At 40.1% G+C, this 27,021-nt stretch overlaps 1 protein-coding gene across 3 annotated transcripts in view; it reads right to left on the bottom strand.

The window, feature by feature from the left end:
- Nucleotides 1-2,574: 2,574 nt before the first annotated feature.
- SPATA17 (spermatogenesis associated 17) overlaps nucleotides 2,575-27,021 on the bottom strand; it is a 92,048-nt gene continuing 67,601 nt past the window's right edge. The window contains exons 9-10 of one of the 3 annotated variants that reach the window (XM_064164526.1): nucleotides 25,726-25,861; nucleotides 2,575-3,072 (exon numbers count right to left, since the gene is read on the bottom strand). In XM_064164526.1, coding sequence (XP_064020596.1) covers nucleotides 2,992-3,072; nucleotides 25,726-25,861 — 217 coding nt within the window. In that variant the 3' untranslated portion in view covers nucleotides 2,575-2,991. Of the gene's footprint in view, nucleotides 3,073-21,515; nucleotides 22,349-25,339; nucleotides 25,410-25,725; nucleotides 25,862-27,021 lie in introns of those variants that run through there. The other 2 variants (XM_064164529.1, XM_064164527.1) reach the window with 2 other exon arrangements.

The raw sequence follows: 27,021 nt of genomic DNA, 5'->3' as shown, positions 1-27,021 counted from the left end.
TGCTGGCTGCCTGGCAGAAGAGACCAACCCCCCACCTGGCTACAACCTCCCTTCAGGTAGTTGTAGACAGCAATGAGGTCCCCCCTGAGGCTCCTCTTCTGCAGGCTGCACACCCCCAGCTCCCTCAGCCTCTCCTCACAGGGTTTGTGTTCCAGGCCCCTCACCAGCTTCATCACCTTTCTCTGGACAATACATTTGTATAAATGTATTGAATAAGTGCTGAATGTACTTAATGAGTAATTAAAGGATTCTGGAGTTATAGTTTGGCCCCACAAAGTATTTTGGATCTTATATGCCCATGAATGATATAAATTCTGTATGACCTGCAAGTAAAGAAGTGTGTTGGATTTCCTATGAAAAAATAATTGGCAAAAGAATGCCTGATAGGTAATATGGTTGCTAATTTATTAATGTTGTAGATGTTTATTTATCTAACAAAATGAACAGATCTGATCTTGTGTAAGAAAGTTTCTGGCAGGTAGCTAACTGCTTAGCAATTGAAAGGATGGGGCTTTTTCTAAAGAGGAGGAAAAGTGTGTATGTATCAGACACCTAAATTAGGAATGTTGGGTTTAACCTCCAGCTGTGCTCCACATCTTTAGTTAGGAGCCCTACTGCCAGTGCAGTAAGCTTTGTTTTGTCCTAGGGTCAGAGACATTGAAAGGAAGAAAGAGAAAGAAAGATTAATCTGATAAAGGTACTGCCGTTTCTAATCGGACTGATGGGAAACTGTGGTATGAACTTAAAGAGGCAACAGAGGGTGAATTACTGTGATGAACTACCTTAAAGCTGAAGTAATCAAATAGATAGCTTTCACATATAAAAATTACTGTGGCATCTTTATTCATCAACACTTTTGCACAAGCATCTCATGTTCAATCCTTCCCATGAATGATACATTTGATCAGATTAAATCTTATCAGGAGACTCAGCCACTGAGGTGGCTGCGTCGTACTTCCCAGTTAGTTTCTCATTGTCACAGAGAAGAATAAACTTTTCAAAGCTTGAAAATTACAAGAAGGAACAATAGCACAGCCCAGAGCTTGCATTATAACCTACTACAATGGAATTGAAAGTGCTTTTAGTCTCCTATATGATGGCAGCAAAACTTTTTCACACAGGCTGCCAGCTGAAAACCTGAGGAAGTGAAATTTGAGACTTTGAGATCAGAAAGTATTCATACACACAGGCTTTCCATGGAGAGTTTCTGCATGTTCTTCCCAGAGAGAGTGATTTGCATTGGAATGGGCTGCCCAGGGAGATGGTGGAGTCTCCATCCTTGGAGGTGTTTAGGAAAAGACTGGATGAGGCACTTAGTGCCATGGTCTAGTTAACTGGAGAGGGCTGGGTGCTAGGTTGGACTGGATGATCTTAGAGGTCTTTTCCAACCTGGTTGATTCTATGCTTCTATGACAAAAGAATTGTGTAACAAAATGCAGTAATAAAAATCAGACCCCCGAGTAACAGATAAATAAATTTGATTTAAATATACATAATGAGAAAAGCAAATGGTATCCTGGAGAACCCAGCACAAAACTCCTGGCACAAGTCACCTTCATGACTTTAAGAATCAACTTATGATTTGCTCTTAAGAAATGTTGATGTCTTCCCATGATGCTGTGTTCTTTGAGTCTTCTGAAGTTAGTGGGCTCTGAAGATGCTCAATATTTTTGCAGGACTGCACAAATAGCAAACACAGCAAACTAATCTCAGTTCTGTGTGATCAAAAGTGTTCTTTGCCAAGTGTCACATTATTATGTACCCACATATCACTCTGCTTAACACAGGACCAGGAGTAAACATACAGCTGTTGATAAAGAAAATTAAGTGAATAAAGAACAACTGATTTAATAGTAAGGATGCATATGTTGTTAGAACTTATTATTTCAATACTGATGTTGTATCATCAGTATCATTGTATCATCAACTACCTGAAGGGAGGTTGTAGCTAGGTGGGGGCCAGTCTCTTCTGCCAGGCAACCAGCAACAGAACAAGAGGACAGAGTCTCAAGTTGTGCCAGGGAAGGTCTAGGCTGGATGTTAGGAGGAAGTTCTTCACAGTGAGTGTGATTGGCATTGGAATGGGCTGCCCAGGGAGGTGGTGGAGTCACCATCCCTGGAGGTGTTCAAGCAAAGACTGGATGAGGCACTTAGTGCTATGATCTAGTTCATTGGTTATGACTGTGTGCTAGGTTGGACTGGATGATCTTGGAGGTCTCTTCCAAGCTGGTTGATTCTATGATCATCCCACGAAAGAGCTGAAAGGATTTAAAATAGTATCTTCCATGTAAATAGTCTGCTTTGTCCCTCAGAAGTGATGGATCAGTATCCAAAAAGAACACATATTAAGACTGAAAATGATGGACAATGACAAACCAGATACTTTTACTGTCACCCAGGGAGGTGGTGGAGTCACCATCCCTGGGGGTGTTCAAGAAAAGACTGGATGAGGCACTTAGTGCCATGGTCTACTTGGCTGGCTAGGGCTGGGTGCTAGGTTGGACTGGATAATGTTGGAGGTCTCTTCTAACCTGGTTGATTCTGTGATTCTATGGGAAAAAAAACCAACAGATACCATTTCCAAATGTTCTTGTTTTTCAGTGTTAACCTCATTTCCAAATCTGTAAAAAAACCACAATTCACTTCCAAGTCTTTGACTACTCTGGTTTTGTGTCCTGGAGGAATTACATTAAAGAAAATATTTTCAGAAATAATTTTTTGTGTGATAATACTTTGGGGTTTTTGGTTTGGGGTTGTTGTTTGTTTGTTTGTTTTTTTTTGTTCCAAAACTGAACAAAAAAGGATGTTTTATAAGTCTTGTAAGCTGCATTGCTTAAAGATCAAGCAAAATCAACTAACGCTACTTCAGACATACCACTGTACAGCAACAGTACTTTATGAAGCTTCCAGTCAAAAGATTGCTGTGCATGTGCTGAAGCATGTTTATTGGTTACTTCTCAGGTGTTTTATAGGATGCAGTTTGCAGGACAGTTAGACTATTTGCCCAGCTCTGGAATAAGTCTTTCCAAACTTTTCAAAGAGAACGATCGATGGTAAAACTGTGCGAAAGTCCTAAAGAAAAAAAAGAAGGAAAAAAAGGTTTAAGTTTGCCTTTCCTGATTTCATTTTTTTGGGGGGAAGAGATTTTAGAGCTCTAAATATTGTCTTCTAGTTAGAATACAAGTTATCCAAAATAATGTATATGAAACATTGTGATGGTTTGGGAGTTATCCCCCTCACATACACACTCAGCCAGACTAGACTCAGCGGTCTGGAAGTTAAGGAATGAAGCTCAGCACAATATATAAACAGCTATAGACAGAAATGTACAAGTTAAAAGTGATACAGAAACACAATACCCCTCCCAAAAATCAGAGTCCCCAGGAATGGCTCCCAACTACCTTTCCACCTTCTTTCCACCCCTCTACCTGACCCCAGAGTTTGCCTTATGTGCAAGGTGAGGTTGGAAGATTGGCAAGAAGGGTTAGAAAGCAGAAGGATTACACAGAAGCAGACCAGGGCACCAACTGCAACAGACACACACACACTGACACTGTGTTATCTGTGTTTCGTGTTCTTGCTTTTATACATCTCAGCAAGCCTATGAGTGAAGTAGACATCACCATTGTTTCCTTTTCATAGCATATAATCTATTTTTTCCCATTACAATACTCCAGTTAGCCTCAAACTAGCACAAACATATATTTTTACATTTTATGTACATTACTTTAAAGCAGAGGACAAGAATCTGTTGATTTAATTACAAGAAAATATGTATGTAAAACTTTAAGTAGCTACAATAGGCACTGCAAAACTTCCCTGCTTGATAAAATAGATGTTACAGGCTTTTTGCAAATCATGGTATACAAAGTAACATTCTTCTCCCTGACAACTAGGTAAGACAAAGACATCAAAAAATCCTTACAGTATGTTAAGTTTTCTACCTTGGTTAAGATCAAAACGTGGATATTCAACCAGCTCCATGAGAAACAGAGAAATAAGTATTACACCTTGAGTGCTGTGTCCAGTTCTGCTCTCCTCAATTCAAGAGAGAAGTTAAGATACTGGAAGGTGTCCAGAGAAGGGCAACAAAGCTGGTGAGGAGCCTGGAGCACAGCCCTGTGAGGAGAGGCTGAGGGAGTTGGGGGTGTGCAGCCTGCAGAAGAGGAGGCTCAGGGCAGACTTCATTGCTGTCTACCTGAAGGGAGGCTGTAGCCAGGTGGGGTTGGTCTCTTGTGCCAGGCAAGCAGCAAAAGAACAAGGGGACACAGTCTCAAATTGTGCCAGGGGAGGTCTAGGCTGGATGCTAGGAGGAAGTTGTTGGCAGAGAGAGTGATTGGCATTGGAATGGGCTGCCCAGGGAGGTGGTGGAGTCACTGTCCCTGGAGGTGTTGAAGCCAAGCCTGGCTGGGGCACTTAGTGCCATGGTCTGGTTGATTGGCTAGGGCTGGGTGCTAGGTTGGACTGGATGATCTTGGAGGTCTCTTCCAACCTGGTTGATCTATATTCTATGATATTCTATTCTATTCTATGATAACTGCCAACAAACAGATTAGGAGTTCCAGAAGAAAATAATAAAAGTAGAGTGATTATTTTTTTTTCCAGGAAAAAGTTAGTGGTTGTCACATTCATTTGTTATTTTAATGCACATGCTGATAAATCTAAATTGAGCAAGAAATTCAGGTGGACCTATACCTTAAAAGTACAATGTTAATGCATGCAAGAAACAAGGCAGTAAAATAAGCTAAACGTTTGATTTTAAATGCTCACAGAAAATGCTTAGCAGGCCGTTATGATTACCCCAAATTCCTCTCTTCTCCTTCTCTGTGGGACAAAGGCACAAAAAACCTACTTCTCCCTCCCCACCTCCCCTCACCCTGTGGGCTTGAAGGGGAGCAGCAGAGGGTCCTTACAGCATGTGGGGTGACTGATGGAAATACCCACTCTGAAATCAGGCTGGTCATTAGCTGTGTTTTTGCACCTCGTGATGGTAAATGGACACTCTGTCTAGGAGAAAAGTATAAATAGAGCATTCTTCTGGCCTTGGGTGCATCCTGCCTTGATAGTTCCCATCTGGAGAGTCCCCTGCCACTGTGAAGGACAAGTTTCCTCCTGGCTGGACCACCCTCTTTCAGACCCTATTAGTAGTTAACTGCTGTCTACCCCCCAGATGGGAGACCCTAGCAGTCTTAATTGTTCACAAGAGTTCATTTTCAGAGTTTCCCTGTGCCTTGCATAACTCAATTTCTTAACCAACTTAGCCTATTTGCATATTTTCATGTTATACTTGAAGACTGGCACAGTATTTTAATTTCTATTGTGTGTTTGGCATCACAAGCATCTTCTTACTGCAGGAAAAGTTGTCCATATAATTATTTTTATAATAAATACTATTTTAACTCCAGCATAACTGCAAATAGTTTCCTTCTATGTGAAGCTAGTTATATTTAACTTAGTAAATTCACCAAGCTAACATTGGTGATAGGAATGGGGGGAGGGGAGAGTTCTAGTTACCAAGAAAGCTTTGATTCCTGATCAACAGTAACTCAGAGTAGAATATATGTCCTCTATTTTGAAGAAAAGCTGTGAAGCTGGGGGAGAAAGGGAAAACAATAAAAGCAGACACCTCCCACATCAGGATAAAATCAGGATGGCTAACTCTAAGCATCAAAGAAACCTTCATTTGTTGGAGCAGACGGCTTCTGCTATTAGGATGCCTGGCCAAACAAAAACAATTGGCTGCCAAAATTAGCTCCTTGGGACGATTTAGGAGCCTTTGAAGTGAACAGTTTTTTGAGCTGGAACTAAGCCCAGGTCCAGCTTCAAACTCAAATCAAAATGACAAAGAGGAAATATTCTGTGCCCACACACCCCCTCAGTGTAAGATTACTTTGGGTTGGCAGCTGTACTGTTTATCTTGTTATTTAAAGCTATTTCACTAGATGCTCACAACTGAGCATTTAAACAACTGGCTCTGATTATGATGGCAGCAGTTATGTTTGACCACATTTAGGAAATATCAGGCAGTCTGATGGATAAATACAAGTGTTGCTGGGTTTACAGTGAGACTAATTAAAGAAGTTTAGAATGTATATAGCATAAATGTTGCCCAATATGCCTATCAAATAAAAAAATCTTTCTAGAAAAAGAACCCCAGTGATTTCTGTATTAGAATATAAAAGATTTTAATCAGGTTTCAACAGTGTGAGAAAATAAGATCTGAGACTACCACTTGGTCTTGCAAATCTATCTCACCGTATTATCATGGCAGCACAAAGAGAAAGGAATTGGAAGCCTGGTTCTCATAGTCTATCTAATTTGATGGTGAAACGTAGGTTCAGATTGTGTAGTGAAACATTGCAATGCACTGTTGGTTGTCACTGGTAGACTGCCAGCATTAGCTTGAGTTTAACATGATTACAACACAGCGTGGAAGTTATGAAGTTGTGTTGATAAGCCTTTCAAAGCTGCAAGGACAGAAGTTGTGAGTGGAGAAAATCCAGCTTCTCCAAAGCTCTTTTCACTATCAGTTCCTCATGGCTGGTGGCTGGAATCAGTTAGTGTACAAATGTACAAATCTCATATATTGATGAGATTGAACCTACAGTTTTTCAGTCTCAGGATCATAGGAGCACGGAGCTGAGCTGAACAGAATTTTCCATAACACTAGATCATGCCACATACCTCTCAGCATCAGAGGTGTGTAATTCTCAGGACTGACATGTGTTTTTAAATCCCCAGTTAATATATCACTTCCTTTTTAAACTTGTCAAGCTTTGACTCCTCTCAATCTAGTAAACTGTGACTCAAGTTCAAATGACAGTTCTTAACCAGACCTAGAGACCCTTTTGATATAGTTTACTATTTGACTGTCACATGTGCTCATCAGTTCTAAACGATGGACTCAAAAAGGTGAGATAAAGTCACTGAAGACTGATCCCAGTCAGCACACTCTCACAAAGTCAGAGATTAGACTTGCTTAATGCTTACATCTTTTATCTTTGGCATATTAAAGCAAATTAAACAGAATTATAAAATAAAATATAAAATACTTTTATATCTGAGTATGCAGGTACACATCAGTAGAGAAGGGGAGAGTAGCTGATGTCATTTATCTAGACCTGAGCAAAGCCTTTGACACTGTCCCATATGACTTCCTGATCTCCAAGCTGCTAAAATATGGGTTTGATGGATGGACCACTTGGTACATAAAGAACTGGCTTGATGGCCATACCCAAAGAGTGGCTGTCAATGGCTACATGTCCAAGTAGAGCCTAGAGACAAGTGGAGTCCCTCAAGGACCAGTCCTGGGACCAGTCTTGTTTAACATCAGTGACATGGCATTGAGTGCACCCTCAGCAAGTTCACTGACAACACCAAGCTGTGTGGTGTAGCTGACAGGCTGGATGGAAGAGATCCATTCAGAGGGACCTTGACAGGCTGGAGAGGTGGGCAGAAGCCATCATAAAATTCAACAAGACCAAGTGCAGGGTCCTGCATCTGGGCTGGGGCAATCCCAAGCACTAATATAGGTTGAGCAGTGACTGGCTTGAGAGCAGCCCTGAAGAAAAAGACTTGGGAGTGCTGGTGGATGAGAAGCTCAATATGAGCTGCCAGTGTGCACTTGCAGCCCAGAAATCCAGTTGAATCCTGGGCTGCTTCAAGAGAAGTGTGGCCAGCAGGTCTGGGGAGGTGATTCTCTCTCTCTACACCGCTCCTGTGAGACCTCACCTGGAGTACTGTGTCCAGTTCTGGAACCCCTATTACAAGAAAGATATGGACATGCTGGAACATGTCCACAGAAGGGCCAAGAGGATGATCGGAGGGCTGGAGCACCTCTCCTATGAGGACAGGCTGATTTGAAGAGAAGGCTCCAAGGAGTCCTTATTGTGGCCTTTCAGTATCTTAAGAGGGGAGCACAGGAAAGATGGTGAGGGACTTTTTATAGGATGTCAGGCAGTCAAAGGACTAGGGGGAATGGATCCAAGCTAGAGGAGGGTAGACATTAGGAAGAAGTTCTTCACCATAAGGGTGGCGAGATGCCCAGGGAGATGGTGGAAGCCCCACCCCTGGAAGCTTTTAAAGCCAGGCTGGATGTGGCTCTGGGCAACCTGATCTAGTGGGAAGCATCCCTGCCCATGGCAGAGGGGTTGGAACTAGATGATTCTTGAGGTTCCTTCCAACCCTGACAATTCTGTGATTCTGAGACAAATACAGATCATGTATAAATACCATTGACAAACCAGTGAGACCTTGGAGACCTACACATCAGCTTGAAGAACTTGGAAAATGCATTCCCTCATATTCCAGTGATTAATTTGCACCACTAGAGTTTCATTCCAAACTGTTTTCAGAGTACTGTACAAATGCCTGTGGTATTAAAATTAACACTGAAATTACAATTAAGTATCTTCTTGGAAATTTAGTGAAGCAGAAAGTCAGCTGCTTCATACTAAGACAAGAACATGCAAACAGGAGTTGCATATCTACTCAGAATTTAAGGTCAGAAGGTAATATTATGACCATCTATTCTCAGCTCCTGCACATGCACTTCAAGTAATTCCCTGTGTCAAGTCCATAATAATTATGAAGCTGCTAAGCACATGACAAACTTACAGTACATTTATGATACCTGATTCACATCTTTGCATAATCTTTCTCTGTAATGACAGAATTTCATTTTGTTGCATAAACAGAGATTTGGTTGCATAAGTGGAGATTAAAGTTGCATTAAGTTGTGTGAATGTAGATTTCCTTCATGAGTTTGGAGAAGTAACATGTGGAGATGTTTCAAAGATCATAGAATCAATCAGGGTGGAAGACACCTCCAAGATCATCCAGTCCAACCTAGCACCCAGCCCTAGCCAGTCAACTAGACCATGGCACTAAGTGCCTCAGCCAGGCTTTTCTTCAACACCTCCAGGGATGGTGACTCCACCACCTCCCTGGGCAGCCCATTCCAATGCCAGTCACTCTCTTTGGCAACAACTTCCTCCTAGCATCCAGCCTAGACCTACAACTCCAAGTAACTTCCATCAAGAATGTGTGGCAGGAAGAATAACCAAAACATGGGCACAGCTGCTAGAACCCTGATTAATATCTTGATGCTACTGAATAGTAAAAATAAGAAATAAAACTCACTTTTCTTTAGCTTGAAATCAACACTCACAGGTACACATCAAGACTTTAGAGGATACAAGGGAAAATTGTGCATAAATGTCCATGCAGCATAAGAAAGACATTGAACTGCTGGAGCAGCTATAGAAGAGAGCCAAAGATGATCAGAGGGCTGGAGCACCTCCCCTGTGGGCACAGGATGCAAGAGTTGGGCTGTTTAGCCTGGAGATCAGAAGGCTCCAGGGAGACCTTATATCAGCATCCCAGTATCTGGACAGGGCCTACAAGAAAGCCAGGAAGGGACTTTTTGCAAGGGTTTGTTGTGACAGGACAAGAGGGAATGGATTGAATCTTGAGGAAGGCAGATTTAGACTGGATGTTAGAAAGAGATCTTTACAGTAAGAGTGGTAAAACACTGGAATAGGCTGCCCAAGGAGGTCCCTTCCTGGAGATGTTCAAGGCCAAGTTGGGTGGGGCCTCGAGCAACCTGGTCTGGAGGAAGGTGGCTCTGCCCATGACAGGAGGGCTGGAATTAGATGATGTTTAAGGTCCCTTCCAGCCTGAGCTATTCCATGTCTGTAGTGCAGAGTAAGCTCACTGAGCAGTCTTGCCTTCGCTGCAAAGCTGGGACACACCTTGTGCACACCTAATTTGGAAACGCAGGCAGAAATGCCAAGTGCTCACTGCCATGATCCACAACTCTCTCTGTTTAACACTAAGAGATCAACTTTAAGTATTCCTTTGACTCCTTATGCTCGTGATAGTAAAATCAGAGTTTTAAATCGAGCTGTCATAGCAAGCCTCCTGACCTATTAATAGCCATGAAGGTCTCTAACAAGGAAGCAAACCAGAAATGGCAAGCTATTATACAAGTAAAACGTGGATCCAGCTAACTTTTACTCTTTACAAATTTATCAATACTGGTCAACAATACTTCCAACTAGTACAGGGTCCTCTGACATGACAAAATGAGTGCAACAACCCATTCTGTCAATACAACACAAATGTCGTTTCAAGTGCTCAAAAGCCACTAAGCTACCCTAAAAAAGATTGATTTATCTGCTCCAGTGTTTCTTTGGGGCAAACTTTTCTCACAACTGAAACCAATTAGTGGGCCTGGCACTTGTAGTGCAGAATGTAGGTCAGCATCAAGTAATAAAAAAAGTATTGACTTTTCTCTGTCTGTAAGCAGCATGAAAGGGGTGCCATGGCCTTGTCGTATATGAAAAGAGCTCCATTAATTTCACTTATTTCAACTGGGGCTGTCAAATACTAATGCTTCTATTGCACTTTTCACACAAAGTACATTGACACCAATCCTGGCCCCAGTGAAACAAGTTTACAATATTTCAGTCAGTGAAAGGGGTACCATAATTTTTAATTCCCTGTTGTACATTTAGTCTCTTTAAGCAGCACAGCTCACAAGACCTATTGAAAGATATGAGCTGGGGCATGAATAATGGCTATGTGCTTCTTCCCATGGGCAACAGAACCTATTTCTTGGGCACAGCTTCAACAGCTAATTAGCCATAAAGTTCAGGACACAGTTGTTTGGCATAACTCTGTTTTTGTGGCTGGTGGGCACAGACTGCCAATTTTGCTTTCCGCTGCGGAGAAATATCCAAAACCAAGGAATAGGTTTTGTGTGACTTAAGGCTATAAAATTGAAAAGCTAATGTGTTAACCAATTGGGTCAACTAGCCCCTTCAAATAAGAGATAATAACAAAAGCCTGGATCATGCCTTAGGGACCGGAGCTCATTGTGTCAGTGCAGAGGTATTGACTTCCACAGAAAAGCGTGCCTAATCGGAGTTCCCTGCACTACCGTGGCCAAGTGACCACTGCTGTGATGACAGGGATAGAATTGCACCTTCTCCTAATCAGCTTTCCAGCACAGTGTGGAGGAGGAGAACAAGGAGCCATCCACATAACCTCTCCTTCAACTATTACTAATTCTAAATTTTGTTCTTTTGGGTTAAGTGCAATGAAAAAAACTTGCACTTCCATGAGGAGTTTATGAGCTACTCCATGCTGTGGAACGACACAGCAGTAGTCAAACTGATCTAAAATGCTATGATTCTACTTCCCTCTATTGTCTGCAATTTCCCTCTTTAACTGTCTGCTTTTTCCTTTTGGGAGGGGGCAGGGGGAGGTTATTTGGTTTGGGGTTTCTTTTTGGTAGATGAAGTTTATGGTTCTTCTTTACAAGCTTGAAAGCTCTGAGTGCGATGCCTAACTCATTCGCTAATTACCTCCTGCAAATGCAAACATCATCAACAACAATAAAACTCTTTGATTTAAAAAGACTGGGTTACTGTGGCAGAAGGCAATTTTCTACTTACTTTAATGACTTTGCAAGTGCAAGTCTTAACCCTTTGAATCAACTTGCTATTAGATCTTAAAATAAAATGATATTGTATAACCATCAAAAAAAAGGCCACTTTATAACCTTCTGTGTTACACTTACATAAGACAACTTTTTTTCTACTTGTTAATTTTGGTCTTTTATTGACATTATTATAATGTGCTGTGAAGAAAAAAATAAAAGAAGGGAAATTATGTTCACAGTAGGAAACCTAACAACACTATTTTAATATCCTAACTTCCAAACAGAAAGAGAAAAACAGTAATTGCTATTTGATCTATGTAACAAACAGTTCATTATTATAACACACTTTTGGGGGAGATTTATAACTGTCACTGACTCTTACACATCTCATCTTTTGAAATGATGAGTGATGAAAACAGGCTCAAACAGTGCTTGCTAGAAGTGATAAAATGTTTCTAGTGATGGTTCATGAATCTGAAAAACCATGGACCTGATCATCACAGAACCACAGAATGTTAGGGGTTGCAAGAGACCTCAAAAGAAATCTAGTTCAATCTCCCTGCAGGACCACCTAGGGCAGGTCAAACAGGAAATCACACAGGTTTAGAGAGCTCCTGCATGATGTGTCCAGTACAAGCAGCACAGCAGCATGTGCTCCTCTGTGAGAGTCCAACATGAAAATTATAACTCTATTTCTCCCTTTCTCTAACATCTTGAGAAGGAAGTGTTCCGCTACTAATCTGTGCTCATTGAAGTCTGCTCTCATGGCTCAGCAGCTAAGCTCTGCTAATCTGTGCTCCAGAGACAACTGGAGATAACTGGCTAATACAAGCCAAGTTCCCACCTATGCAAGGTAGGAGAGGATGTGTGCCCTGAAAAGAGCCTGTGTCTGCTCCAGCATGGCTAAAAACAGCTTGGACAAAGGACCAAAAGCATAACCCATTCTACCCTTCCATAGCTGCACAAATGAAGCTATAATGTGACAGGCAATAACAATTCTTTGGAGAATGCAATAGTTTGAAGCACTGTACAAGGAAGGGACAAATATTTCTAAATAACATGGGTTTGCAATAAAAAAATCATTAAGGGTTACAAATGTGTTAACTCTTAGAAGCAAAGGTGAATTACCTCTTGGCTTTGCTGGGAGTTTGTGCAAGGAAGGACAAAGGGGGGAAAGGGAAGGCTACAGTCCAGGGAATTTTTCTACTAAATATGAGAGTGGTGAGAGCCTGGAATGGGTTGCCCAGGGAGGTGGTTGAGGCCCCATCCCTGGAGGTGTTTAAGGCCAGACTGGATGAGGCTCTGGCCAGCCTGATCTAGGGTAGGGTGTCCCTGCCTGTGGCAGGGGGGTTGGAAGTAAATGATCTTTATGGTCCCTTCCAGGATTCTAGAATTCTATGATTCTATTTCCTTTAAAATTTACCTGGGATCTGAAATTAGCCTGACATTTTTTCAGGTGTAATATAAACAGCTATGAAGATTTGTGGTCCAAATTTGCATTTGTTACATTTACTTAGTATTTGGTAGTCATTGTGGTTGCTCAAGGGGAAGGAAGGTTGGAATTCCCAGCTGTACCCTTTAAGCTAATTTATTCCATTTATCGATGATCTGCAAGCCAGACACTGTCTGAGCCTTCCTCCCAAACATGTACGAGCTTTGCAACGCTTTAAAAGAGCTCCCCAGGCAGTGCGACAGGCTGGGGACAGAGTGGCTGGAGAGCAGCCAGGAAGAAAGGGACCTGAGGGTGCTGGTAGATACTAGCTGAACATGAGCCAGCAGTGGGCTCAGGTGGGCCAGAGAGCCAATGGCATCCTGGCCTGGATCAGGAATAATGTGGCCAGTAGGACAAGGGAGGTTACTCTGCCCCTGGACTCAGCACTGCTCAGGCCACACCTTGAGTGCTGTGTCCAGTTCTGGGCTCCTCAATTCAAGAGAGATGTTGAAGTACTGGAAGGTGTCCACAGGAGGGCGCCAAAGCTGGCGAGGGGCCTGGAGCACAGCCCTGTGAGGAGAGACTGAGGGAGCTGGGGGTGTGCAGCCTGCAGCAGAGGAGGCTCAGGGCAGAGCTCATTGCTGTCTATAACTACCTGAAGGGAGGTTGTAGCCAGGTGGGGGCTGCAGGCAATCTTCCAGGCAACCAGAAACAGAATAAGGGGACGCAGTCTCAAGTTGTGCCAGGGGAGGTCTAGGCTGGATGTTAGGAGGAAGTTCTTGCCAGAAAGAGTGATTTGCATTGGAATGGGCTGCCCAGGAAGGTGGTGGAGTCACTGTCCCTGGAGGTGTTCAAGAAAAGACTGGATGGGGTACTTAGTGCCATGGTCTAGTTGACTGGCTCCTAGGTTAGACTGGATGATGTTGGAGGTCTCTTCCTACCTGGTTGATTCTATGATTCTAGAAAGAAATATGTTGTCCTTTATAGACAACTGCTCAGATAATTGATTTATTTATGTGTTTAAAGCTAATCTACTGAAGAAGAACAGATCACCTTTATGTAGACACTTTTTGGTTGCCAGTATCAAGATTAAAAGCATAGTTGATGGCACAAAATGTTACAGTTCATGCTGTACCGTGTTACAAATGTTATGAAACAACATCATCCAAATTCTGAATGTCTGTATTTGAATCAAAATTGCCAAAGATAATATTCTATTTTTCCAAGTAATGTAGTCTTTTTTTATATAAGTAAATTAAATTAAGAAACTAATGTGAATTTCTTTGCAAGTTATTTCATACTTGGATACCCTTGAACTTTACTGAATCTGGGCTAAAAAACAAATGTGCACTTGAAATAGTGTGGTAGGTATTCAGAATCCCAAGAGGTGTTTATTTTGTATTGCCAGGTAAACGTCTACTTTTGCAGGGTATTTTAACAATCTCTTTTTGAAAAGGGTAGATGTACATCTTAATTTGCTTAAGATGTATAAATAACTTGATGTCAAGTATGAAAACACACTGATGGATAATCCATAATCCTTTTATGAAGTTATTAAAGCTATGCCTAACATTATATTTCTGTGTAGAGAAGAATATGGGGAGTCTTAAAAGCAGCTGATGAAAAAAGGACATATTTTTATCACAGTATGTTTAAATCAACTCCTTGCCCTGTCCATCACACATATTCTGCTAGCAACAGGACCTGTATTAGAAAACCATGCACTTAGGGGTAAGTATCTTGACTTATTCCATTTATAAGATGACCCTTTCATTGTCTGATCTGTTCAACCACAACATTCTCTTTCCAGCTGAAAATAAGCCAGTGCCCAATGCTGACTGCCAAGACAAACTCCACCACTTTTAACCTGCTGGAGTAAAGCCAGAAAATGTTTAACCTGCCAAGATCAGCTATCTCTAACTTGCCAAAATTACGCCACTGGGAGTTAAGGAGGAAAAAAAATCTGAATTGAAATGCTTAAGTGAATTTATTTTTATCTTATATAGGTTAAGTTGCTTTTTTTTTAAAAAAAAAAAAGGTCACATAGGAATGCATCTGGGAGACTACACAACCACTCTGGGCAGCCTCTTCCACTGATCTGTTACTCTCACAGTGGGAAAGTTTGTTCTTACATTCACAAGGAGCCTCCTGTGCTCCAGCTCACACACGTTTCACCTTGTCCTGTCACTGAGAAGAGCCTGTCTCTGTCCTCCTGACACTTGCGTGCTAGTTTGAAGCTAGCTTGAATGTTTTGGTGAGAAGAACTAGATTACAGGCTGTGAAAGAGAAACAGTGGTGATGCCTACTTCATTCATAGGCTTGCTGAGAGGTGTAAGAGCAAGAATCCAAACACAGATAAGGGAGTCGCTCTTTGTCCGGGCTCTGGGCATTTTATCTCTGCTCTGGACATTTTATCTCTAACCTCATCTTCCATCTCTCTGATTAATCCATTTGCTTCCTAACCCCCTGGCTGAACCTCCATTCTTCCTTGGGGCACAAGGCAACGTCTGGGGTAAGGTAGGGGAGTGGGAGAAGGTGGAAGGGCAGTTGGGAGCCCCTCCTGGGGACTCAGGTTTCTGGGAGGGCTGTTGTGTTTCTGTATTACCTTTTACCTTGTCTATTTCTGTCTATAACTGTCTATACTGTAAATATCTGCTTGTATATGGAGCTAGCTGTAAATATAAGCGTCATTCAAATTTCCAGAGCCAGCTGAGTCTAGTCTGGGTGATTTCCAAAGTGTGGGGGGGCAGGGAACACCTAAACTACTACAACTTGCCCTTCATATATTTATAAACATTAATGAAGCCATCCCTCAGTCTCTTTTCTCTTCTCCAAGCTAAAGAGACCCAGCTGTCTCAGCCTTCCTTCATAAGAGATGTTTCACTCCCTTAATCATCTTTGTGGCTCTGTGCTGGACCCTTTCAAGCAGTTTCCTGTCTTTCTTTAAACTGAGAGGCACAGAGCAAAATATTCCAGATGCATCCTCACCAGGGCAGAGAAGAAGAAAAGCAGAACCTCCCTCCCCTGCTAACAGGGACAAATAGCACACACTCCTTTGACGTAGTTCAGGAGCAGGATGAGCAACACTGATTATTCACTGGGGTGCCACAGACTTCAGTTTTTTGTCATTGCCCTGGATCTAGTCTTGCTGAACTGCTGATGGTTAAGAAACTTTGGGGAGCAGAGTAGTTGATATTTATAGCTGGATTCAATGGTGTTCAGAAAAATTAAATCACATGGTAGCACACATTAAAAATTTAGGTTATTGAACACCTCAAGAGCTAAAATTGTGCTGTCTTGATTCAGTAGGAGCATGTGTTATATATACTAAACATGACAACTTGTGCAAACATATTCTCTGGAAGTACATAAGCGAAGGCTTGATATAATTTTTCAGCTGGATAACTTCTTAACTAAATTTTGCACTCAGTTGTCCATGCTGAGGAAAAAAAACTAGCCTTAAATTTTCTTTAACATCTGTGTCTTTAATGTCTATGCACAACTTTGAATGTATAGCTGAGTACTTTTATATCTAACAAATGAATAGGAACTAGGAATTTTTTACAGTGCTTTATATGCTAATTTATTCATTGGCAGTGTAGTAGTAGTCTAAGCTATACTGTAAAGTTTTCTACACTTCTGTGAGGGCTTTAGATTTGGCCTGAAATGTGGAAATACTTAAAACAGCAAAACATTTTGGTCTTCCTTCTGCCAAAGGCTTGGGTATCTGCAAAAAACTACAAATCATGCCAAACTGAGTGATATATGAAGGACCACAATCCACCAGGAAATAAGCTAAGACCAACTCATTCATTTCATTTAGGTTCTTCCATGGGATTTGAACCATCCAGCCCACAAACCATATCTCATGAGATTGCAGTATACATCCAGTCCACAGTAATAATGATTCATATACATATATGTGTATATGCTTTATTGCTACCTTTAGCTGGATTAAAAGCAATATATCAAATTTTATACTTCTGCTTCTTTTATTGGCTTTCTAGCACTTGATCAGCTGATAGAGGTGATAATGAAATGTTTTTTTATAAACTGGAGTTTGTATGTCCTGTCCTGAGAATGTAATATTTCAAAAAACAGCCTAAGCTTTGGGGAAAAAACCAATTACAGAAACAGCATTAAAAATGCCAAGCACTGGGCAGAAGCAATTCTGGATCAGTTTAAAAAAGTGATTGATGAAACTCTAATCTGAGCTGAAGGAACAGTTTCACGACAAGCTGTGACCATTCCACACACTTCATTAGCTGCCATAATTAGCCTGGTGTTTCAATTTGTTAGAACTGGTGGGGACAATTTTACTCAGAATGCAAACATCAAAAAACAGGGTGCCTCAGACTTCAGAAGAGGCTGATGAGAAGCTTTTCTAGTCTCTGTTAACTAAAAGATTAATTACAGCTGATGGGAGGCTGTACTCTGATTGTCACTCTGTCTGTGCACATTACTTTTAGCATTAGAAGAAAGACATGGTTGACACTACACTGCTCAATCAAGCAGCTTTGCATTAGTGTGCAAAGTCTGTTAATAAGCAACGTTTTCATTGTTTCTGTTTTTCTATTCCCCCACATCCCCTAAGTTTGAGACTTTCATACCTAACAAGCCACACTTTAAAAGAGCAGTGTGCTCAGTTGCTGATGATAAGCGTTTACAACTTATGCTGTCGCTCTTTCACAGAACTACAGGTGAGAGATCCTAACATGTCTCAAAGCTACTGGCTCACAATACAATTAGTTCCTGCTATCACAGTCAAAAGGTAATTTCTCACTCAAATAATCTCCTAGAAAACAAAAACAATACAGTTGTGAGACAGATATTGTGTGCATCATGGCCTTTATATCTCATCCCCTTTGGGTGCTATTACCTTTGTACCTTAACTCATCAAAGCTTCTAAGGTTATTTAAATGGAAGTGAAGTATGAATTCAAAGTGCAAAGGCTATTCCTGATTAATTTCATAACTCTCATTCTAGAATATTAACACATGGCCATACACCTACTCATAAATAACTCCTTATGTGAATATGCCTTTCAGTTTCCCTACATATTTCATGCTGAGATCAACAAAACCCTGTAAGAGAAGAAAGAGTATAGATTCTCTAACACAGAGGAATATCATTTTAACCTAAGTTTATAAAGGGCATGTTGGAAACAGTTTTTCATTGCATTACATGAATAAACATTGAAGTGTATGCCAAAGTGAATATCTCATTAGTATTTAAAATGCAGCAAATAAGTTCAGAGTTGATCTGCAATAGAATTTTTTAAAAAAGAAGCAGACTCTACTTACATCAACCCATTAAAGCAATGAGCCCTGTCTATTACTCACAGGCTTTCTATTCACCCTAACACAAGTGTACAGAGGTACCTGATAATGTGGTTTGTCCTATTTAGGGAACGTAGATTACTCTAAAATCCACTTTGTGGCACTGAAGTTCTACTGCTCTAAGAATAATCTGCTCTTGCTTTCTGGAGAGCTCATCAAAACAACAAAAAGTTGAAGTCTTTCTCTCAACTTGGGCATATACCTGACACAATTTCTTAGAATCCATCCAAAACAGATAGAGGTGTTAATAATGCTAGAAATTATACAACTATTCAATCATAGCGGGTCAGTGTCACAAAATATGTCATTCTGGCATCGTTTCAAGATGCAACATTCTCTAGTCCTGAGTGTATCTCTTACAAGAAGTGCTTCTTGTAAGCAAGATCTTACTACTATCTGCCAACTCACCAACAACGTATGTTTAAAGATGAGATTTAAAAAACAGTGTCTGTTTTTCTGTGAAAATAGGTAACACTCTCATTAGGACGTTCTTTATCAATACTATTTATATAAATGCTAATTCATAGAATCAAGCAGGTCGGAAGAGACCCCCCTGGGCAGCCCATTCCAATGCCAATCACTCTCTATGGCAAGAACTTCTTCCTAACATCCAGCCTAGACCTCCTCTGGCACAATTTGAGACTGTGTCCCCTTGTTCTGTTGCTGGTTACCTGGGAGAAGAGACCAACCCCACCTGGTTACAGCCTCTCTTCAGGTAGCTGTAGAGAGCAGTGAGGTCCCCCTGAGCCTCCTCTTCTCCAGGCTAAACAATTCCAGCTCCCTCAGCCTCTCCTCACAGAGCTGTGTTCCAGGCCCAGGGAGGTGGTGGAGTTGCCATCCCTGAAGGTGTTCAAGAAAAGCCTGGCTGAGGCACTTAGTGCCATGGTCTAGTTGATTGGCTAGGGCTGGGTGCTAGGTTGGACTGGATGATCTTGGAGGATGGTCTCTTCCAACCTGATTGATTCTATGATTCTATGTAACTGAACTGAGTCAAAATACATTATGTTTAGAAGATATGTAAACAAATCAGCTTAATTCCAAGAATGCTCAACAACCCATCCAAAACTGTTGTGAAAAGGTATAACCAAGCACTTCCCATTTTCATACAAGGATTTTCTATTATGGAAAACAAAATAATATCCAAATGGTGAACACCTTAAAGCAATATAAACAACTTAAATCTGATGTAACTTCAAATTCTAGTGTTTCCAACTAGTTGTTTTGTTTTTCCATTAAAAGCTTTGCACAAATTACTGTAACGAACTGAAGAAACTATCAAGATGCTCCCTTTCTAAAGTATTTCTGATTAAACTAGAGGCTTTAAAATGTTTAAACACTGTATACAATGGGAATTACTTAGAAAGTTAAAATGTACATCTAACCCTATCAAAGAAATACTGGTTAAAGTTAGCTCTTACTAAAAAGCAAGGTTTTCTTTTATGTCACTAACATATTATTAAATGAGGAAGGTGGGCAAAGTAAGTCATTTATCATCCAACAGACAAATGACACAGGATTGCTAGTTAGACAGTATAATAAGTACCATCTAATTTTCTCTTTTGAATCAATTTATTCTTCAAAGCCTTGGATCATCATCAAGGGACTGAGTTTTCCCGTTGAGAAATTACAGAACCAGAAAACAGGTTTTAGAAAATATTCAACTAGTTGCTGACAAATCCTTACAAACAGCCACTAGAATGGTTTGATTAGAAAAGCAGTGACATTATCTTTTCTTATGCAAATAACTGAAGAGTTTGACTCTTCCTTGTTGCTAATTTGTAGTATTCCCTCAAAATCAGACCCTGCAGCTCATCAGTAATCTTCACCAGAAAGATTTTCCAGCCTAGATTTTTAGTCTTCCAGTTACCCACATAATTTTTTTTCTGCATTGAGTTAAAAAGTAGCCAGAGATACTTTTTATATATTTTAATTTGTTTTGCTGTATTACCTTCCTTCTACACCTGAAAAAAATAACTTGAGAGATCTCTTGTAGTTGATGATCATTTGCATTATATATACCAGGAGCAGGTTTTTTCGAAGGCACTCCAGCAATAGTGACCTTAAGCATTTTCTCCAAGAAAACAACCCAGCCTAGACCTCCTCTGGCACAATTTGAGACTGTGTCCCCTTGTTCTATTGCTGGTTACCTGGGAGAAGAGGCCACCCCCCACCTGGCTACAATGCCCTTTCAGGTAGTTGTAGACAGTAATAAGATCACCCCTGAGCCTCCTCTTCTCCAGGCTAAACAGGCCCAGCTCCCTCAACCTCTCCTCATAGGATTTGTGCTCCAGGCCCCTCACCAGCTTCATTGCCCTTCTCTGGACATGTTCCAGCACCTCAACATCCTTCTTGAATAGAGGGGCCCAGAACTGGACACAGTACTCAAGGATGCTCCTTTTTTCCTAACTAAAATGAAAATGAGCACAGGCCTTTCAAATTTTTCATGGAGTCACAACCTCAGAAACAAAACCCAACTTTCCAAAATTCATGCTATCTGAAGCTCAATTGCTATAATGTTAGGGGAAATGCAGTTAAGGAGAAGTTTAAATACATCTCAGCACAGGCAGAGTTGGAAAGCATGCACAGTATATCAAACAATTCTGCTGCATAATCACATCATCTACTAGACAGGTGATTTTTGTGAGTATATCATTGGTCTTACAATGGGTGAAACTAAATTTTAAACAGGACACATCACTTCCTACCTCCTGCCCTATTTTCCCCAGCAACACAATGATACTATACAAGGATAAATGTATGGAAGGAAATGGGTTGGTCATGGCCACATAGAAGAGTCACACTCACTTTCTAAGCTGCTGGCATTTTCAAGCCACATTAGGTTCTCCTTGGGGGTCTCTTCCCACATATCTGGAAACTAGGGCTCTACATGATACCAATTCCACTTGGTCCATAATATGAGCAACAATGAAAACCACATGAGGCTATAAAACTTTCTGCAGCAGAAGACTATATAAAATAGGAGAGATCTTTGAACATGCAGAAAGTTCTCTTTCTTCATCACAGAAATTCCAAACATATTGAAGTCATGAACTACACAGTTGAGACATTCCAATCTTCATTGTAGTAGAAAGCAAGTTAAAGATCAAGAACTCATTCCATAGTCTGTTATCCCAGACAGGAAATTTCTACCTGTTCTTAGACAAGAAGCCAAATTTATGCCTACTGTAAATAAATAAAAGACTCTACTCTGCATCATAGTTATGTTGCCATATTCCTTATAAAAACTGTAGCTTAAAATAAGTCTACACACTGGTGCTTATCTGTTATACATGCCATAATTTAATTAAATACTTTAGCAACTTCACATAATCTAAGTTGAAGGGAATCACTGTCCACCACAATTGCCTGAAGCTGTCGATTGGGCCTTTTCCTCCACTGGCTGAATTTGAGTTTGTAATTCTCTGCCTCCTTTAACAAAGCTGGAAGTGATATAATTTATATAAGGAACAATTATTGCCTAATGGCTGCACAATACAATGTGAAAATGACAGTATTGTTGACCAAAGCCCAATTTCTTCTGCATGCCAAAAATAGAATGCTATTGCTAGTGAATTACAAGGTCTATTTTTCCTAGCCTAGGCAAGGCCATGGCGACCAGAAATATTTGATCTTGATATTTGATTAATGTTGCCAGTAGTCTATAAGTTATCTCCACTCAACAACATCTAATAATTTAATTATTTCCTACTATTAATGGGATGGAATAACTCAAAGCAAACAGCTAGGATGACTGTTTTGCAGAAAGCCCATAATCATCAATTCATACATGTAGAAATCTTCCTAAAATTATATTAAGCTGGCTTGTTGAACTTGAAAGGCATATTTTATCCCAATCAATGCATAAAAGTAAAATTATCCATAACTAAGGCATGTTTCTCTGCTGTACAGTTCAGCTGTAATGATCCCCACACACTGCACTTGCACATCAATTATGATAATCATAATCACGGTCGTTAAGCTGAATGTTCATTATTATCAGGATGCTGGTGACAGCAGATTCAATCATCGGGTGCAATGGGCAGGCAGTCACAGTCCCACCCAAGTTTCTGCAGACAGTGTTGTGCCACATTAAATCTATGATGTGTTCCACATCCCACTCCATTCCAAAAGCTGCAGACGGTAAAGGTCAACTTTATGTTCTGTGCAATATGCTTAGGTTCTCTAAATTAATTCTTTGCAGTACTGGGTGTTTTTATGCTTTGTAGATAATAAAATTCTGTTTAGGGCCAAAATATCTGTGAAAATAATGAAACAGTGATGCAGTCGTACTGTAATTCACTTATAATAAGGCATCAGAGGGAAGAATCTATCAAGAAGGAGCAGCTTAGAATGTCACTTCCTGAATTTTGCAAACAAGAGAACATTAGATGTTGCCATTAAAGTCAGGTTTTTAAAATGCATATGCAAACTCTTCCAATGCTGATTAAAGACTGCAAGCTATCATTTCTGCCTCAGTAAATACGAACATATGTGAGTGTTTTGACAACTGAAAGATTATAGTTAGTGTATTTGATCCCTTGGCTGTCCAGCTACATCGGAACCTATCGCTGTAGATTAAATTCATAGTGACTGGTAAATTTTTTCACGTTGCTACTTCTCACATAAATTCTGCCAAAGTTATTTCAAAGTATTTAGGCAGATGATATGAAAATTAAAATATGCAAGTGTTTTTATTTTTATAGTGGTTTATAACTGGGTAAACTAACTACAGTCAGTTTCACAAGGGGTATTGTTTGTCTTAATGAAGAATTAGAATACAAATGTTTTTTTTTTTCCCCTTATCTTGGAAACTCCTTTGAAATGTAAACAGAATCAGATAAAAATGTTCAGATTAAAACTATATGAAAAGAAGAACTATTAACTTTTCACCACATAGATATGGTAATTATTATGTTTAGAGAAAGTCTATGCTAATGCCCTTTCATTTTCCAGAAGAAATATAACAAGGCAATATTTTTCCATTGTTGTTCATTTTGTTTCTAAAGTAATTATGTAATTTGCATACTAATCTTTTTGTGACTTGAATTAAATTGCACATTTATAAACACATGAAAACCTCAGGAAAAGAAAAAACAACTAGGACATGCTCTTGAACATATAAAGGGAAAGCTTTTTTTGTATGCAGTTTGGAAAAAAAACACCAACTAATGCCAGCTAAAATCAAATAATACCTCAGCAGCTCAAAGGGGTCACTGATTCACTGACCTGACTCCTTGGAAGAACTTATGCAGTAGTTTATCTTGCCAGCAATGATAAGAGAATTTTCTCTGGTATAATACTGTCAGAACCTGAATATACATCATGGCAGGGTTATCAGCTATTCAGATTGCAATGCAAGTTGCAACCACAAAGACATCACCTCATGGAAAACTAAAAGGAGGGTTATATTCAGCAAAAAAGGTGTTAAGTGAAAATTTATGAGGTTTTGGTAGTACTTTGAATCACGCCCTTTAGCATGCAGATCATCAGAACAAGACAGTTTTGTTCATAGCACTGATAAACACAAATTTCTAATACAGTTTAGAAATAAGAAAGGGAAGAGTTCTTTCAAATGTAACAGTTATGGAAGTCAGATCTCACATCTGCCTGTAAGACTTTCTCCATTATAATATAGTGAGGAGGTAGATTTATTTTTTTTTTCTGGTAATAATGACCCATTAAAGCACCAAGTAGGTCATAAACAGCTCTTTTCTCCTCTTATCTCTCTGTTTGGGTAAGGGGCTCCTAATTGAAGCTTCTTATTGATTTAGCATTGGGGTTGGAAGGCTGTATGTCACGTTGGGTTAATGTGTACGACTATTCACCTCCAGAGACTTAGGTTGAAATCTAACCAATATCACAAGTAAAGTGAGATTAGTTATTTCAGCAAAGCCTGTAATTTGGATAATCATCTTTTTGTGTGATATGATACACAATATGAATAACTTCATATTGCTTGATACTGTCACCTAAGCCTGGCCAAAAAAAATGCTAGGCATTGGAAAATGAAGAGCCTTTACAGCACAAGTATCACCAATAAGGCCTTCAGATCCTTTTTATATATCATATCTGTGGAACTTAAGTCAGTCACATCCCCCACTCATCTCTTTTGAAAGACAAATTCAAACCTTTTTGTTTGAAAGTTGATATTTGCAATGACACTGAATGTATGTTAGTACCAATTTTTTTTCCGTAAGCTCATTTGTGTCTGAGCTTAAAGTTTTGAGAAGCAATTCTTTTTAAATTGCTACTTCTCAAACTAAGATTTCTTGGAAGCCACTATATGACTGGATAGGGCTGGGGGATAGGTTGGACTGGATGATCTTCGAGGTCTCTTCCAACTTGGTTGATTCTATGATTTATAAAGCTTAGGTTGCTCTCAAGAAAACAAAGCTGGTGAGGGGGCTGGAGCACAGGCCTTTCGAGGAGGAGCTCAGGGAGCTGGGGTTGTTCAGCCTGGAGAAGAGGAGGCTCAGGGGAGACCTCATTGCTCTCTAAACTACTTGAAAGGAGGATGTAGCCAAGTGGGGGTTGGTCTCTTCTCCCAGGCACCCAGTGACAAAACAAGAGGACACAAACTGCACCAGGGCAGGTTCAGGCTGGACATTAGGAAGAAATTCTTAAAGGAAAGAGTGACTGCCCATTGGAATGGGTGGAGTCACCATTCCAGGAGGTGTTTAAGAGGAGGCTGGATGAGGTTGTGCCATGGTTGAGTTAATTAGAAGGGTTAGGTGATAGGTTGGACTCAATGACCTAACCTAGTTAATTCTGTGATTCTGTGATTTCAGACTGAAGAGTTCCAGTGCTCTCAGCCTTTTCTCACACAAGATGCTCCACACTCTTAAGTATCTTTATGCACACTCTACTAAGTCCATTATCCTTCTTGTACTGGGAAATTCTAACACAATTATGATACCTAATCCAAATAGATGTAATGCTAATATCGCACGAACTGATGTTCTGAAGAAAATTACCTCTTGTAGCACTGCAAATCCAGAAATATGAGATGTTTCTGACAAAGCAGGCAATTTAATGAGACTATCTTAAAATAATTTTAATGAGGCTATCTTAAAATAAAGTGACTCAAGTATTGCTAGAATTTTCCAAAGCTTATAAGCAGCAAAATATTTTGTTGGCTTTAGTCAGGTTTTAGCACAATTTTATGAAGTTTTTTTCTGAATGTGCAATCCCTCTGAAATAAGAAAAGGCAATGCAGAGAGGGCAAAACCTCACAAAACTTCTTTAACCAAAGCAGTATTCAATCAGGATTTTAAATCTTTATCTTGTAGGTGGGAAAGGTTGTGGATTTCCTCAAAATGAACTAACCACAAGGAGAGTCAAGGAAGTCTAATATCTCATCACATTGGCTCTATGCGCATACCATGCTAGAAAGAATCCCATTGGATTCTATGATCTCTGGATCAGGTACAAATTCACACAGTTCTACTACAATAACAGTAAAAATTAAATATAATAAAAAAGAAAGATTTAATTTTGCAGTGACTTACCTTGTCTGCTACCCACTTCTTAGGCTGTACTTCTCGGAAGTGTTTAAATCCGTAAGTTCCTTGGCCATATTTGCCTGTCCTAAGAATTGATGGTTCATACTTCTCCTTTTTATGATATGAAGAAAAAGGCAGAAATCTGAAATTCCAGAATAATTAAAAATCAGTTATGCTGTACTCTATAGATGCCATAGGATTTATATATATATATATAGAGAGAGAGAGAATATCATAGAATCAACCAGGTTGGAAGAGACCTCCAAGATCATCCAATCTACCCTAGCACCCAGCCCTAGACAATCAACTAGACCATGGCACTAAGTGCCTCATCCAGGCTTTGCTTGAACAGTTCCAGGGACGGTGGGTGATTACACTACCTCACTGGGCAGTCCATTCCAATGGCAACTGGATTGACAGATAGGAAGGAAAGAAGGAAGGAAAGAAGGAAGGAAAGAAGGAAGGAAAGAAGGAAGGAAAGAAGGAAGGAAAGAAGATAAGCAAGCAAGCAAAGCAGTGCTATAGGAGGTGACATGATTACACGTTCCTGCTATTTTCCACTATCTTCTTAGTGTCCCCTCCTGGTATTTTGAGATTACTGCAATTTCTCCTATAACTGCTTTTAATTAAATTTGGAGCAAAGAGATATAGAGTTCCAACTGAATAAAATAAAGATTTTCTGCATGAAGATATAACTTGTTTCACTTGCATTATTAGATTATTACTTTGGCTCTTTCAGCACTACCAGCTGGTGTGATGTGAAGACAGAATGAGCAGGGTTCAATTTGTTGGTGTCTGCATGTTGCCACCTCAAGTCTTAGCAGGCAATGCAGCCTGTGCCAGCTGTCAGTGGTAGGCATTCACCTACCTCAACCTGATCATTCCATCAGGATGGAAACATTTCAAGCATTCCGATAGTACAAACATAAATCAAGGCAGATTTCAATGTGTACCATAAATTATGAACGCATAATTTGAGATCTCTTAACAAATAACCCATCATTTCATTTAGCAGTATAGAAATTGATACAAATATTACTGGTAACTTCCATGTATTGGCAGACCACAAAGCAAATAAATAATTTCTTCTGAATTCACAAATTGTGTACTTTACACTCAAATTATAATCATGTCCTTATTGGAAACATTCAACATTTTGGACATTGATTCTTTCACCTTTGGTTATACTAATGGTGGATTCCCTGCTTGCATTGCGCCACTGATTCTTTACACTCCACCTATCCACTTAGGACATGGAAGAGGTTTTCAGGTGAATGTCCCTAACTCTCACAGAAAACTACA

Source organism: Pogoniulus pusillus, chromosome 25 (genome assembly GCF_015220805.1).
Source record: "Pogoniulus pusillus isolate bPogPus1 chromosome 25, bPogPus1.pri, whole genome shotgun sequence".
NCBI classification, from domain to species: Eukaryota; Metazoa; Chordata; class Aves; order Piciformes; family Lybiidae; genus Pogoniulus; species Pogoniulus pusillus.
The sequence above is the reverse complement of the archived record's forward strand: the minus strand, read 5'-3'. Positions and strand labels throughout refer to the sequence as shown.